Here is a 17,850-nt window from a genome sequence, read left to right as displayed (position 1 = left end):
AAGAAGAAACAGGGTTACCGTGGCCATTCTCATTTCATTACGTGGTGGTCTCATTATTACATCTACATATGTAGAGGTCATCAACTGATATTTCATGGGACATCTCCTTGTTGCTTAACCTGACACAGATTGAAGACAAAGTAGTTGAGCTGGAAACCAAACCATGGAGTTCAAGATTCCTCTTCTACTACATAGTAGTCCCGTATGAAAATATGTAAGTACATATGTATGTATATAATTAACACCACACATACACAAAGTTGACAATCATGACAGGTTCAACTATCACAGAGGGACACTAAAGTGGTAAAAAAAAGAAATTCAAATGTGTTGTGTGCAGGGGCGCACCCAGGAATATATTTTAGGGGGGGTTTTATATTTCTGAAGATATATCACCGAAATATACTGAAAATTCGCTTCAGATAATACGCTCTTTAAAATACATTTATGCAAGTTGTATGTACAGTATGTAATAAATATATAAACTGTTTAAAATTCATAAACTGCACTTTATTTACATAATATTAACAGAATTCAAACATTTTTAACCGACTTCAAAAAAAGGGGAGGTTATCAATTCGTCGGAATACATAACTTTGGACCACGTGAACCGATTTCAATAATTCTTTTTTTATTGGAAATATGACACGTCAAGGGTCGTCCCGTAATTTGGTTTAGATCCGATGATTGGATCATGAAGAAATAACGGTACACCTAAATTTGTATATGAAAATTGAAGTCGGTTGTGTTCTTTCCTTAAAAGCTACTTGTTTAATAAAAAGTTCTATAAACTCAAGATGAGCTCAACTTTCAAAAGTACCTAATAAAAAATTTTAAAAAAGAGTCAGTAAAAATAAATTTATTGATTCCAAGAAATTTTTTACACTTTTATGTTAATTTTATCGATTTCCGGTTTCTGGTTTTCGATCGAGATGGTGATTTTTCACGATTGCCACAAGTTTTTAATATTTCGAATACCGAAAAAATTATCTGAACTCTTAAGAAAAACGAAAAATTCATATAAAACGACGGACAGGAAATGGAAAGGAAATTTTCTTCTACCAAAATTTCTTAAACCAGTTGGCAGCTCTCAAGAAAAATATGGTCGTATATTTATTTTCTCATGAAAGCAAAGCGCTTTTATCAAGCAACAGAAATTATAATAAATATTTCTTATGATTTCCTTGAGAGCTGGATTCTTAGCTTTAAGATACAGTTTGTATTTGAGGTTATTAGCTTTAAGGGGGGTTTGAACATCAAAACCCACCCCTTGTGTGCGCTAATGGTTGTGTGGAATTATATGAAATTATGTGATAACTGTCTTAAAATACCATTATTTTGATTGCACCAACAAGCCTACGTGTACATAATATACACAGTGCGAGAAGCACACTTCACACATGAGTGTGACCAAGCGAAAAATTGCAAGCTGAATACTGTATTTACGGAAGCACACATACATACATTCACACTTATGTGCATTAAATATGTATGTAGGATGCATACAACAAACAAAGTGCCACTTTGTGCCTATGAGAGTCGTATTTGTTGCAGCTGTTTTTGTATTCTGTTGTAGTGGCAAGGCCAACACTGTTGTTGCGTGCGAAAACAAAACTATTTTAATTAATTTTTCATTCAAATGTTGAGCATTTTTGATTAGGAATTTTAATTAAACTTTTGCCACTCCAGAAGTAAATACGCACACACACACACACACACACACACACACACACACACACCTAAAAAGTACGTAAATAAATTAACTACGCTACAGCTATTTGTAAGTGAGCTTTAAAGTGGACGTAGCAACATCAGCAGCAGCAGCTGGCGGAACAAGGAAGCGCTTGACATCAGCAGCAGCAGCGGAAGACACCCAGCGCTTAAGAAATGACACTCTGCATTTGCGTACGGAAAAGACAAGTCAGTAAAGTACATTTTGAAAGTGACGCCGCAAGCAGAGGATGGATAGTAGCAGAAAGCTACCGGAAGAGTTGCCTAAAAGTAAAATTTTTTTCTCTCAGCATGAGATGCCCTGTAAGAAAATATGGGTGCGTGTGCGTGAATGTGAAGTGTGAAAAGAGCACAGAACTGCAGATGATAGGTTTGTACTCGTATTGAGCGAACATTCGCTCTAAAAAAAAACTTGCAACCTTCGAAACAGCTGATCACCGCCACAGTTGCCACTGGTGGTTCATTTGGCAATTTATTTACTGCATGGTACATTTCCCCGTTTTGGCATTTTGTACAATTGAATAATTTTGGTTAAGAAAGACCTTTTTAAAATACAAATTAATTATGTATATCGGAATGAATAAGTTATTTTTCTCATAATTATGTGTGATACCACATGGTGACGCATTCAAAAACAAGAGAATGTCCTCCAAACACCCATTATTGATCCAAAAAAACTTTAATAGATATAGGTACAAATGTAGCTTTAAAATTATAAAATTTTCATCTCAACAATCAACCTACCAAAACCGACAACTTCAGCAAAAAGCATTTGAGCATGCTGCATTTTAATCTATTTTGGTATATTTAAAGGAAAATTATGGTACAAACGAAAAATGTCATACGGCAACCATAGCCAGCACACACTAAAGTAAACAAACGGGAGATTAATAGTAAATTAACGAAAAATGAACTCAACAAAGGCTGCGCTTAATAAATTTAGTAACTTTTTCTTTGTATACTAGCATTAATAATAAAATTCGCAATAAATAACTCAAAAAGGCCATCTTTTTTTTTGTTTATTTACAAACATGTGTTCATGATTAGTGGATTTTCTTACCTGCAAGGTTTCGCTGGTAAATATTTTTCCAGCAGAAATTTGCAGCTCGATAAAATTTTTCTCTCTTAATTTCCCCTACTTTGCAAGTTTTTTTTTGGGGTACGAGAAGGCAAAACCAGTAAAAGTTTTCTGAAACTTTTAATAGTTTTGGGTACGAGTACACTCCTGATGTGCATACCATAATGTGACAGGGTTGCCAACGATCCAAAGTTGAAAAACATCGAAAGTCACTTGTTAAGCATGAGCATTCATTTTAAGCGATAATATTTACATAATTTATAAAACTTGCCCTCCCAAAGAAATCTTTTTCTGCTTTCGAGCTAAGCAAAATTGGTAACTCTCCCGCTGTTTGCTGTAAAATTTTTCGTCAATCCAGCTGACAGCAACAAAGCTGATTGTCATTTTGGTTGGTGAATTTTGTGTTGTTTCTGCAACTAACCCGTCATCAACATGGGTTTCGTTGAACCGTTTTAAAGAAGAATTTAAATCGCATGTCAAATTGTTATTGTTCTAACGCTTTTGCATACCGCCGCGCTTTGCTGCAAGTAGGAACCGAAAAGTGACAAAAAGTTTCAATTTTGATTGAGTGCAGTTAATTTGCATTGTTTGGTGAAGTTAAGCGGGATTTAATTGCCTGAAATGCGCACAAGAAAGGAAAGCAAGTCGTTGTGGAAGAGCAACGGTCGAAAATTAACATCGTTAATCAAAAAAAAAAAAAGTATATATTCAAGTAACAAACAAATTTGATAAAAGAAGTTTCCTTTTTTTGGCTAAAGAACAAAAAAGAAAAATTTCCAAACACAATGTTGCCCATCGAAAAGTATATCGGGTTTTTTAGTTGCTCGGTCTAGAGTACTTCAGTGTACTATTTACACACGAAAAATGGGGCCCGAGTCGAGAGAGAACCCTTGACGGATAAGCGAAGCTTTCAAATTGCTGTAACTATATGAAAGTGTTCATACAACTAGCTTTTTCAGAAGCATTTTGGGACCGAGGGCAAAACAATTTTTTATTTGAGTTTTTACATGCATATTTGATTTTTCAAGAAAGCAGTTAAATCAGATACTATAAATATTTTAGCCACTTTTCATTGGAGGTAAGTTTTGTAATATCTTTGCGGCCGATTCCATGTGAAAAGCTCCGCTCCGCTTCATTCAGTGGGCACACTTGCAGCTTCGCTCTGCCCCGCTCAGGTTTTGGTGTGTAGGATACGAATGCACGCCAATCGATAGGTGGTAATTTTTTTTTTCAAAGGTAGAAGGTCGCTTTATTGCCTTCAGTCTATGTTTTGCTAAACAACGTTCTGGTAGCGGAGCGAGACACTTTTAAAAACATTGTGTGGAAATTTACAAAATAAAAACTTAAGTTAAAATGAAAATTCTTCGTCCGCGATAGACATACAAGAACCAAAAGGAATAAGACGTATTTTTAAGGTGTTTAAACTATATATATATATTTTTGTTAACTATGAAATTTTATTAAAAATATGATCAAAAATCTTTCACGTTGAAAGAGGGTGTGCTTTTCATGCGCTTTGTGGATACTGCTCCCTTAAGTTCCGTTATTCTGTAATCACACAGCAAAGCAGAACATATAAAGATATATAGAAGAAATTTTCTATATGTATGTACATAACTGTTCAAAGCAGTGACGATCAGAGCGAACTTGTATTTGTGCGTATCAATAAATATCTGCAAAAAGCTTTACAAAAATGTTTACGCGGAATATGTTTTAGTCGTGATGGATACCTGCAAAGCTTTAAGCGCAAGGATAAAGAACTCTATAATCCAATGATTCGCCTTGCCGCGTTCATGGCTATGTTCATTACTGATGTAAGATTATTGAGCGGAGGCAGAAGGCAGGCACATTAACAGCCAATTTCACGAAAGCAATTTAAGTGAGAAATGATTTTAATTTTTTGAAATCTATATGTAAATTGACAGAAAATAAAAAATAATTTTCCATTTTAATTGCTGGTGAAACCGGCTGTAAGTATTGGCGAAAATATTTGCGTCGTAAAATTGATTGAGAATTTCTAATAAACCAGGGCACATATTCACAAGAAAACAGCCAGTGCAACAAATCATCAAATAAAGGGTTATTTGAACATTACAAAATTATAATGGTTACTTTGAAAGAAAAAAAATCTTCAAAATAAATAAAGGACAAAATTTAATTATATTTAAAAGTTAAATATTCAGCAAACCAAAATAAAAAAAATCACTTTTAGATTATTTAAAATTCCGTCGTGTAATTATTACCAATTTAAGGATTCGATTTATCCATAAATTTTCTGTTACTTTAATAATATTTTATTTAAATTTTTTTTTTTTTGGAAATATAACCACTTCCAATTAAATTCTCTACGTAAAAACGTTTCTTATGCATTTAATTCAGAGTTAAATATATATATATTTTTTTTAATGAACACTCAAATTATTTACGACTTTATAAAAACGTTTCGCAAAAGCAAAAAATAGAATAACAAAAAAACGAATTAGATATGAAACTATCTACGTGGTTTAAGCGCAATTTTTTGATGCCCCATCTTTTTTCATATCAGCAAAATTTATTGGAATTTAGATATTTTGCTTTAACGTTAAAAAATACTAAGCGATAAGAAAAAACATCAAAATTTAAAGTTTTTAATTTGTTTTGTCTATGAAAGGCGATAGTTTTGAGTGAATATATAAATATTTACAAAAGCGCAAATGAATGAAATGAGTAAGCTTATGTAAGTTTATAAGTGTACGAAACAGGAGTATTAACCCTGCAGTAAGGAATTTTGTTGAAGGCTCAAATTATCGAACTACATAGTCCAAAGTATGTATGCTGCTTAGTAACCTATTTGTAGCTGTAGCAAGCTTAAAAGATATTCAAATATTCAGCCATTTGTTAGGATAAAAAAAACTTAAAATAATACTTGTAATATTGGCGGCCACATTTTCGTTAAGTGTTTGTCCTCGAATTTGTGCTGTGCGACAACCGAATATAAGTACCTAAAACTTTTCGTCTTCACTGAGGGACTGGCGGAAATTTTCTGCGTATTGCCTGTCGTAGGGACGTTCGTTATTACTTAGAAAAAATCGTATTTATCCATTTATAATTTGGAAGTCGCTCTGTTCAGGCAACGAACTTGCAATTTCATATTACGCATCTGTACTCACTTGGCTACAATGTTCGCTGAGGAACACTTGGAAGAATATTTATATATATAAGTTGGCTAATATTTGAGATGTAAATTTATCTTAAGTAAAGTTTTGGATGTTTTGTAAACGGAGCTCTTTGCTCCACGTAAGTAGAAACCCAAAAGGTGATGCTTCTTGAACTCCACTTGATTTAATTGCTCGAGATGTTATCGTAACTGCAGCAGTAGGACTTCATAATCTCCCAAGTGGACTGATCGAACTTCGAGCCATTCATTTATCTAAGGCACGATGGGGATATACACGCAAAGCAACAACACAAACTCGGCTAATTATCCCAGTTCAGCCATGTCGGTTAAAAAATACGGGACCTGAAGGATAGTGTTGTTAAGTGAAAAAACGGCTCTATTGTGAATTGTTAATGGGAAATTGGTTTTTGTATCTAAATCCCGTTAAACTAATCACATGTTTCTTGCCAGGTACCAACAGGGTTGCTTAAGTAGCTAAAAGGAAATTTTACCCGAGTTGAGCGTTATTTTGTCGCTCGCTTACAGAAAAATGCATCTATTTTTCTGTTGCTTAAAAGCCTGATTATGGCAACTTAACTTAACTTAACGGAACGTAGAACTTACAGAATCAAAATGAAACAGATTTCGCGGTGGCATTAAGTTACGTTAAGTCTCGGCTGTGCAATTATAAGCAACACCCATTTAACATAATTTTTAAGAGAGAGCCGTAAGTTACGCTAAGCTGCCATAATCAGACCATAAGGCATAGGGAGATCATGACCTATCATTTTCAATTTGGGAGTATTGGTTCCGAAGTTTCAAAAGTGGTAATTTTTACTGACAAGGAGCGCGAAGGAAGGCCATCAACGTTTGCAGACGCCGAATTGGGATTGCATTGGTATGTTTCAGAAAGTCGAAAAGTGGGTGTTTCAAGAACACAACCAAGAGAATCGAATGGCGTGGCACTGTTACCCAAAATCTCCTTCAGCGGTACAAAACTAAGTCGTTTTTATTTTATTGTCACCGGTGATGGAAAATGGATTCACGCCAGAGGGCATACGCTAGGTACGTCGAACACGGATCATCGATAACATAGACAAATATCCATGGCAGCAAGGTAATGTTCTGCATTTGGTGGGACCAGAAGGGAATTCTGTATCATGTGCTTCTTAAAAGTGATCAGACGATCGACGGGATCTCTACAGACAACAACTTATATTCATGAACCGAGCGATCGCCGAAAAAATGGCCGGAATGAGCAACCAGATATCTATATACAAACATATAAGCTTGGTCCTTAGAAACTGGCTTTAGTTTTTCGAAAAGAGTTGCCACCTGTTGAACAATTAAAGTCAAATCATTTAATAATTCATGTCATCATGACCGCACCGTTCGTTCAATCTGCCGAAATGAGGTGTCAAATTAAAAGGTTTGGACTGTATATGCAATAAGGTTTTACTTTACTTAAAAAGCGTTACCACCGAATTATTTAAAAAAATAAATCAATTATTACAAAATGGGTATCAATCTAAATAGTTTTGAAAACCTTTTGTTTTTAGCTGAGTTACATGAGGGTTGCCACCTGTTTACAAAATTGTATTAGGGAAGAGAAATATAGATCACCATATGGGTGCCAAATGAAAGGGGTTTCAGATAGTAATAGTTTCAAAATATTTTGAAGAGGGTTGCCACCAGCTAAAATATCAAAATATGGACGTCAAACGAAGGAGTGTTAAAAAATCTTTAGTTTGGACGCTAAGAATATTTTTGCGGTGGTGGAAGATGGTTGCCTGTTTAAAAATTAAATTTAAAGTCTTTAAAAAGTTAAATGAATTATCATACTATGGGTATCAATCTAAGGGGGTTAGACAATTTTTTTTTTATTTCTGAGCTGCATTTAGTGGAGTTGGCGCATTTTTTAAGTTTTTAAAATTTCATTGATGTTCCACCGTAACAGTGATCGGGCGCATATCGCACAAGTGGTGAAAACCTTTCTCTATGGTACCGGATATAAAGTCCTTGCCCACCTCCCTTATATCCTTGACTTTGAAATATCAGACTTTCAATTGTTCCGGTCGATGCAAAACGAACTTACGGGAGAACGCTGCATTTCACTTTAAGGTATCAAGTATTGGCTTGATATTTTCTTGATCTCTAAAGATGAAAAGTTTTAGTGGCGCGGAAACCATGTATTGCCAGGAAAGTTGGCAGAAGTCATAGCTAGCGATGGATAATACTTTTAATAAAATACATTGTACCAAATATACAATAAAGTTTCAAAATCCAGAAAAAGATATTAAAAAATTACCTGTGTACGCATATCTTCAAGACCGACCAGACAAACTATGAAATTAATGTCATTGAGATTTTGAATAATCCTAACTTAATTCCGGTGTACTTTTACATCTTACTAGGATTTATGGCTACTCTGCATGAATTCCGGACTCTGCTGTACTAGATTACTTCTTAGCTGTTTGAATTTCGCTGCTGCGGTGTTCTTACTAATTGCAAAACAGTAACTATACATTTCAAAGCATTTGGACAATGGAACTAATTAGTTTCTGTTTACTGCAGGGTACTTAATTTTTACTTACTAAAAATAATTTGCAGTTAAGTCAAGCCAACAAAGAAATCAGTAGTTTTTAATTAGTATGTGTATGTGTGTAATTTATATATATTGTTTTGAAATTGAATGTTAATTTTTGCAAGCGTTATATTTTGAATATTTGATTCATATTTTTGCTGTTTAGGTTTTTTTTTTGTTTTATTTAAGTATTTACATTTATCCAATCAGCTTAACGTTAAAAATTTGAAGAGTTTCAAAAAAATTTGCTTTCCTACTTAAATACATTTTGTTTTTTTTTTCTGGCTTCGCTTGTTGTGATCTTTGCTTGTTAGTGATTTGTTGCTGTATGCTTCAATTGATTTTATTTACTGTGTCAATTATCTAAATTAATTTCAGAATTTACGCTTTCAATTTGCTGTTTGTTGGCAACAAATACTCTCTGTATATAGTACGTTTGTTACATACAGTTAATTTATACATACATATATACTAACGTGAATTAAAATTAAAAAAAAAAGTGTATGAAACAAATTGTACTTAGTTTATTTAGTGAATTCTTTATATGCTTGCTTGCGGGTCGCATACAAATAATTTTAGTGTTAATGCTAAAAATATTGTATGCACTTAAAAATTAGAATAGTGTTGTTTATCAATTATTGTTTTATTTTATATTATTTTTTTAATTAATTACACTTTGATTTTTATTGGCATTTTATTTTAGCTTATGCATGTATGTTTACCGCTTATTTAAACCATAGTTGTGAACACACACATACATACATACATGTGTATGTATGAATGAGCACGTGTATGTATGTTTATAACCTACTTTATATATAGACATAAGCACATTCAGTCGTTGAATTAAAATGTTTTTTTGCACTTACCTCAATTATTGCTACTTTTAATTTAAATGTTATTTTGTTTAAATAAATTGTGTGACATTTTTGTGGTTTCTTTTACTCCGCAAAAAAAAAATATATTTTTTTTATGTTTTACTATGTATAAAACCTTTTTTGCACGCAATACTCAGCGGGAGCTTATTACTTCTACTCGCCGTTTTATACTCAAATGAGCTAAACTCAAGAGTAAGCGTAACGGGATCTTCATATTTGCCGGCCAGGTGAACGCGCGAGAGCAAGGAATTTACAAGTTTGCATACATTATTTTTTTACGCTCGCATACTTTCTCTCTTCTCTTAGTGTTCTCACTACCATTCGCTCACTTTCGCCAGCACTTAATTAACCTGCATAGTTTTTTGACTTACTGTACCATTACGGTACTATTATAACTATTTTCATTTTTACTCACTTACATACTAAGTTATTCGTTTCACTTGTCGTCGGTAGAAAAAAATGTGGCATTTGTTGATGACTGTTCAACTACAACAATTTAATATTTCATATTTCTAATTAGTCATACATACATACACATAAATATAAATATTTATATATTTATAAACTCGATTACTGTTGTAGTCTTATTTCAGCTGATTAGTAAACATTAGTACTCCAGTAGCTTTCTTTGTTATTAATAAATTATTTTTTACTTTATAGTACTTTAGTATTATACCTGGATGGCTGAGTAAGTGTTTGTTTCATATGTATTCTCGCCTTGCTTGTTTTTGCCGCCATTTACTCCCACAATACTATTAACCATGTTTACAACTAAAACTTAAAAAACATTACGCTCAGATTGCGCTTTTTCTCTTTATATTTCACTTTCTCTCTATCTCTTAAGTGCACTCAAAAGCTCAAGAGAAATGTATGCTCACTTATACTCACAGGTCTCTCACTCAATTCACATGCATATGCACTCATAAGTTTGCTTATGTATGTGTGGTTGTGTAAGCACACATCAACTGATTTTGTGTGTTTTGTTAATATTTTTGTATTTTTATTTAGGTTTTACTAATTCTCAACTACTTTACGGCAACAATTTTATTTTGATCAACTGCTCACCAACAACACGCGTCTTATTTTCAATTATTATTTCGTCGCGCACAACAACTTTAAACCGCTCATACCCTACCCCACGCGCTCTTATTGGCCCCCCACCATCACTTTTAGCTTCACTTTCATTGCCCTCTTGCTCTTGCTCAAAAAGTATGTTAAAATGAGTCTTGGCATTTTTTGTTAGGTTAGTTTGTTTTAGGACGTTATGCGCGTCATCGTTATTGGTTAGGTCTTCTATTTTTGCTACTTCAGCACCCTTTATTTGCTTGATTACTTTGTTTGTTTCGTTTACGTTTGCTTCAGCATCTACTTCTCCTCCTTCTGCTCCTCTCTCCATGCCTGCTTCTACTTCTCCTCCTCCTTCGTTCGCTGTTACTTGACTTTCTTCACCAGCACCAATAAAATTTTGTAAAATACGTTCGACCATTGCAATGGCATCGTTGTATTATCCGCGATCATCATCGCGTGCGGCGAAGAGGGTTCGCATCGAGCTGGTGATTAAATTCCACCAGCCCGCTGCGAACCCGAGTGGTCGCTATAAGCTATTCTCGCTGCCCATTTTCAGCAGTTCGAACTTCTTCTTAGCGATTTTCGAATATAAAATATCGATCGGTTGTGATTGATCGTACAAACTGGGCGCTTGCAGGATAATCAGCGCCGTGCCGACCACGCATGCAATCGCGAAGATCCACAGGAACAGACGATCCAATACCATGGCAACATATTTCCAATCTTCTTCCACCTGTAAAGAGGAAAGTGTATAAGAGGGAATATTTAAATAGTTGGCAAAAGCAAAGTTGTTGAGAATGGACGCCATTAGACACGTTTCGAACTGTCATATAGAATCATTTTCAACATGAGGTTTGCATCTATTGTTTTATAATGGTTAAGTTAGAGCTCCATACTAAGCTTTTCATGCTTTGTGGCTTTCGAAATTTTTGGCTGAATACAGCGCTAATAGCCTTAAAAAACTTGATGTTGAGTTCTAACTTAAAGTAAAGTCAAATCGGTAATCCGACGACTTTTGGCGTGACGGTGCCTCCTTTTGAAAATTGTTAGGCCAGGCGCTAGGAATGTAGCCATTTTGAAAACAAGGTGTCTTTTTAATCATAGTTGGAGCAGGTATTTTTGAACCTCAACCAAAATATGCCCAAACGCTGATTTTCGTTCTCGGTGATCACAGAAAATATCTCCTGCTTGGCTTTTGTGCAGAAAAGTTTAACCCTCTAACGGTCACTTAAAAAAGGTTCACAGAGACACGGTTGGGTATTAGTAAATGGGCCAAAAAATCGATTTTTGCTTTTTACAGAAAATTTTTCGCTCGTTTCAATGCAATCAGCCGCAGCTTTCTAGCTGCATTCATGTTTTTCGTGAATTCACGTTGGACAATTTTCCAAAACAAAGCATTCAGTGATACTAAAGCTTCAAGGCTGTTTTTCTCGAAAACTTGTTTGCAAACCGTATGTCCCTTTTATTTATTTCTGTCCCATAACTATAAATGTAAGAGAATTTATTAAACAAAGAAGTTATGTAAACCGGAACCCCTTTTTTAAAAAATGTAAGGAGGTGGAGCAATTTCCTCTTAGGCGTTTTGCCCATCACGTAAAGACACAGAGCTGTGAAATTAAAAATTATTTTGTTTAGCAATCAATGGTTGTGCTACTGATTTGCTTGCAATCAAAATTTATTGCTTTTTTTCCGATTGTAAAAGTTCTAATTTAGAATCATTTACAGTAAATTGATTGCAGTCAATTTGATTGTAGGCACTTTTGATATCAAAATTTGATCGAATTAAGATCACGGATTCAATCAAAAATCTTTACACCTACTAAGCTTTATTTTTGGTAAGTAAAGCAATTGATTCACGATTTGTTGAATGTGAATACAAATCAAATTGATTGCAATAAAAAGTCTTCTATATGACTGTAAATTGTAATATTTACAATCAAAATAAAATCAATAATTTTTGATTGCAATTAAACAGGTTGCAGCTTGCAATTTTTACAGCTCTGCATGGATGCAACCGTTTGGGCATTATTTGGTTGAGGCCCAAACTTGTGCCGCAGTTCCATCAGAAGACGAGTGCAGTGTTACCCTCTTAAACAAAAAAAAAAAATTTATTAAAAGGAAATTATTTATTGAGCTTTAGGCCGTTTTTTATGAAAAATTATTGTGGAAAAAACAACAACAATTTATAAATGGTAGAAGTTATAGCTACTATTTCGGAGATCATCATATATGCTCATCAGACTTCTTCATCAAGTTCACTGGGACTCGAACTAGGTACTCCAGCTTACAAAGCCAGTGGTCTACCCACTTCACCTTATAAAATGTTGTTGATTTTCCACTTTTTCATATGTCAGTCAAGGGCAACTTAATATTCTGCTGCTATTAAGGCTCGATCATGTGGTTATTGTGGATGTTGTTTTGGTTAATTTCTCTTTTTAGAATTTAAACTTGAACACGTGCTCGTCCTCAAGTATTTGGTTTTTTGTTATTTTTTTTTACCTTACAAATCATACTAAACAATTTTTATTGAGCTTGAGGCCTTTAACTTCTACCATTTATTAACTATTGTTGTATTTTCCACCATAAATTGTTTGGCATGATTTATTAGGCCAAAAAAATAACTTCTAATGAAAATTATTTCGGAGGTAGCTTTACAGGAGTGTTTTGTATTAAAAGATAAAAACCAGGTTAGAGGGCCATACTTCCGAATATGCTCATATTTCGTACTAAATACTTACCCTAAAAAAATAGAGAACGTATGTATATGTGCTCTTAAAGAGTTTTATAAGCCTCTGCATGTAGAGATATATGTTTATAAGCCTCTTTGTTTATACTGTTTTCTCTTCCATTTCCGGATTAGTACAAATCCTCTACAAATTTAAACTTTTAGATCTCTAATTTTTTTTTTATTCAGAGCGATTGGTCAATAGTATTTTGTTGAGCAATTAGTCAGTTACAAACTAATTTATGCAGTTCTATAAATTTGAGTTTTTTGAGAAATGCCGCATTCTCTTTTGGAAGTTGGATTTGTCTTCATGAAGATCATGAATTCTGTTCAGTCGTACCATTTCTATTTCGATAACTAAGAAAAAAGATTTTTGTTTGAACTTGTATACGTCTATAAATTTTTCTGTGTAGATTAATTTTTTTCCGCTTTTCAAAGTTGGATTCCTCTCCAGAAAGATCGTGCTCTTGCTCTTAATCATTACCACTTCAGACCTTAATACATAATGGCCGTCATCGATTCGCCAACAGTTAGCAACGAACGAACTCAATGAGGTACAACCAAACTCGCTATCGTCTATCGGTGCTAGCTAACTTTGTTGTTGCTTTCACATGCAAAATTCTTCTTTAAGCGACCGGAACTCAAACATAGCGAGCGAGAAGTGGCGAATCGATGACGGCTAATGATAGAGGAAATACTCTCGTCAAGGCTTTTCACGTAGACTATTTGTAGAGTAAAAAAATTTACGATTTGCGCATTTCGTATAATTTTTCTCTATTCAAAGAGGAAATACTTTATTCAAGGTTCTTTACCTAAACATTTTGGGATTTGTAAATTTAGGATTTGAGTGTTTTGTATAATTTTTCTCTGTGAAAAGGGCAAATACTTTATTCAGGGCTCTTCACGTAGAGTATTTTGCATTTAATATAAAAATTTATTTTATAAGTGTACTTGGATAGACTTTTGGTTGTAGCCCTGTATTGTTTATTTTATTTTAATAAAACAAAAGTTCGAAAGGTAAAAGCATGATAAAAACATAACAAGGTAAAACCATTGAGAGGCAGTCTGACGTTTGCCAACAATATAATTTTAAAATCAAAACTCAAACTCGCACACACATTCTCATTTTCAATCTCAAACAACAACAATTGTGAACAATTTAATTTTTTTATTTTCAATTTTATATGATTTTAAAATGTTGGCAAACGTCAGAAAAAAATCATGGCCGACGAATTGAGAGAATGAATTTACCTTGTAATGTTTATATCATGGGTAAAAGAATAAAATTTTAATGCTTGGTTTTCTCGAAATGGTGATGATGAATTCATTATTGTGTTAATCATACTTAATGCCACATTTTAACTAATTTTTTATGATTTTTAATGTATAAATGAATTTTTCCAAAAATGCGATTTTCCACATTTTATAATATACATACATGTATTAAGGCTCATAAAATAACATTCAGGAGAAATGCCGAAAATTGTCAAAAAATCGAGTTTTTTTGAAATATTTGAGAAGCTCTAGCAAAGAATCATAAGGTGGTAGAACATTTTATTTAATTTAATGTCGGAACCTTGACTATTACCCCGGAAAATACTATCCTTGCACCTTGACCTGCGGATCACTTATAATCATTTATCCCTATGGAATGCGTCAAGCCACGGTGGGAAAACACCCTTGAACTGTATGGAAATTGTTGGCGCCGTGTTGTAATAGGGCCTGCAAAAAAGGCCGTCGTTAATTTCAGGAACGATCAAAAAGACATCAGTTCCAATTTTCTTCGCCAACTTTCTAGATAGATTAAACGATATATGTATACTTGAAAAGGGTGAGAAGAGCATTATTGCTTTTTATTTTCTTACTTTTTTTTTGAAAATAGGTACTTATGACCGTTTACGATAATACATTTTTCTATAAATTTATCAGACTGTTGCAATTTAAAATACGCCTAACATATTTTTGTTAGGAGATTTACCTTTTGTTATTTTCACAATCTTATAATTTTTTAAATTCATTGATGTAAACGGCCATTAGTCGGCATTTCGAAGTCCTCTAAACTCTAATCTGTTTTAAATTTTAGAATAAATAGATGTATGTAAATCTCTAACTGACTTTTCTTTTTTAGGTTGAGTAACCATATACCAAAATACCAAAGTTGTAACGTTTTAAATATCCTAAACCTGAACCACATGAAAACTACCAATTTTTTTAAGAATGTCAAGAATTACGTACTCTTGAATGCGCCAGGTTTGCTATAAAAATCGCTTAAAAAGCATCACTGCCAAACAAGAAGAAGTTCTCTATCAGTCCAAAATGTTGCAGCAAGTACATATTGGCTAATATTTAAGACATATCGTAGTATAAACTATATTTTTATGAGCAATGCAGGGAAATGGTGAATTGTCAATTGCATGCCAATACAAATTACTTAAGGATTAAATGAATATACTCTCATCAACAGAATTTGCATTGAACTAGAAATGAAAAGCTGTCAATTAGGTACTTAAAAGTTAATTTCGAAATTCAATTAATTTCTAGCTAATTTGTGACAGCTAAACTTTCCATTAAATATTTTCGCAGCCTTGACTAATTCAACTTACCAGTGACAATAGCAGCAAGCGTGGAACTCATTGCCATTAGAATTTCTGCCGAAATGCAACCAATCGTTAAAGGTTAAATTTGAGCGCAATCAGCCAGCCTCTCTATTTGCATTGTAGTTTTCTAACAATGCAATTGTTGCATATGTTGATACCCTTACTTAAATATGGCTATCATATATGTATTTGCATTAGAGTGGGTTGATCCATGTACAAAAGAAGTTTGCAATTTTCCCTCAAGTTTAAAAGCTTACCCTGAGAGGAGTTTTGGGTCATAAAGGTTTTAGTCTTCGGCGAACCTTAAAACCAATCATAATTAATGCCCTTTTATTTGTGACTCAAATCCCGTCGCTCTCTAGAGTAGGATGATTGACTCGGTTTTTACAAGCCTATTTTCGCCGGTTTTTTCTAAAATTTTTGAGTGGTTTTTTTGAAATAATGATTTTTCGAATATCGAATAAACCTGAGTTTTGATATCGTATAAATCGGGTTATTCATCAAGAATATTTATACAACTGTACCTTGTAAACGCAAACAATTTAAAGCTGGTAGTTTTTTCTGAATTTAGAAATTAGGATTTTCTTCCAAGTTGCCTTTTTTTTAAAAAAATCGAAAACCGAGTTGGGAAAAATGTCGAATAAGAATATTCATATAACTGCATTGCTGTTTTAAAATAAATAGAAAATTAGGTTGGGAAAAAAGTCTTATAGTCGAACACTCCTCTGCTTAGCCTATTAAATTCGAATAATTTATTTTCTACTTCACTAAATTTTGATGCTGACAGCCAAGTAAAAAGTGCTACAAAAAAAAAAAATTACGAAGGGAGTTCGAATTGGGCCAGTTTGTTATTATTTTTGTATAAATGTATTAAGCTAGTTTTGGTCTACTTTCCTCGGACCATGTTCGCAGCATATCTACCACATGTTGAGTAAGTTCGTATACAATTTTAGAGGCCCTTTTTCATTTTGGTATGCTATGGCTTGGCCTGTAAGAACAGCAGAAATTAGTCATTGTCAGGTTACATACATACAGGGTACTTCTTTCGGAAAGCTAAACTAATGGCATTTTCTTTTCTCGAAAAAAGTCATCTTCCTATATGACAACATTATCACGGTGCAACATTTTAAAGAAAGAGCACGCAATATGCTTCAGAAGGTGCTGAGAAAAGCACACGAAAACTTGACAGCCCTAACGCAGGGCAGAATAAATGCTACATTATTTCGAGAAATGAAAACGCTAGAAAAAGTCATTGTGGGTATATACTCTTGTCTGGTTATAAGGTAATTTGGTTTTTTGTTCAGTTAACAACAATCGAATGCAATATGGAATGAAAATTTTTATTTTTTCAGGTTATCAGGCAAGTGTGAACTCCCACATTATTGCTAAGTTTTTTGTTTTATATGTACATGGCGTATGAGTAACATTCTTTTTGCCCTTTTTTCAAACAAAAATTTTTTTCATTTTCATTTGAACACTCATTCATTCTTTATTTATCCATGAATTTTATTTATAAAATCTGTTATTTTTTCCCTGCTAAAGTTTGATTTTTGTTTTTAATTTTTTCATAAAAAAATACTAAATGAAATGATGAATTACATATATATTGTTATTTTTAAATTTTTTCCCTGCAAAAGTACATTTCTTTTGATTAAAAACACAAAAAAACTGGAAGGATTAACGAATTTCTCAGAAAGTACTAGGCCTATTGAAATATGATGTATGTATATACGGTTTATGGGGAGTTGTTTCACCTTTCAGTTGCTACATTTCGTATTAAAAAAAAAACAAAAAAAAAACAAAAAAAAAACAGAAAAAAATCTGGAATTACAGAATGTTTTGGGAAATTTTCTTACCTTTCGTTTCCTATATTTCGAATTAAAACTTTTCAACTTGTTAGGTGATTAAGTGGAACCACTTTTTTTTTTAGCAGAATAACGTTAAATGGCAAATATCTTGAAAACTTGTGCACAGAAAAAATAACAATTTTTTCCAGTCCCGGAATCAGGTAGCGATTTTAAACAGGAATTAGGTAGTGAGATCCGGTGTCCGT

General features: G+C 33.4%; 1 protein-coding gene across 5 annotated transcripts in view; it reads right to left on the bottom strand.

Annotated features, from left to right (window-relative positions):
- Nucleotides 1-17,850, bottom strand: part of LOC118744737 (acetylcholine receptor subunit alpha-like 1) — a 220,179-nt gene that overhangs the window by 122,865 nt on the left and 79,464 nt on the right. The window contains exon 7 of one of the 5 annotated variants that reach the window (XM_036478063.1): nucleotides 10,914-11,208. The exons of the other annotated variants lie outside the window; for them this stretch is intronic. Within the exon in view, the coding sequence (XP_036333956.1) occupies nucleotides 11,002-11,208 (207 nt within the window). The 3' untranslated portion in view covers nucleotides 10,914-11,001. Of the gene's footprint in view, nucleotides 1-10,913; nucleotides 11,209-17,850 lie in introns of those variants that run through there. 5 annotated transcript variants of the gene reach the window in all.

Source organism: Rhagoletis pomonella, unplaced genomic scaffold (assembly GCF_013731165.1).
Source record: "Rhagoletis pomonella isolate Grant_MI unplaced genomic scaffold, Rhpom_1.0 Rhpom_scaffold_00001, whole genome shotgun sequence".
Taxonomy (NCBI): Eukaryota; Metazoa; Arthropoda; class Insecta; order Diptera; family Tephritidae; genus Rhagoletis; species Rhagoletis pomonella.
The sequence above is the reverse complement of the archived record's forward strand: the minus strand, read 5'-3'. Positions and strand labels throughout refer to the sequence as shown.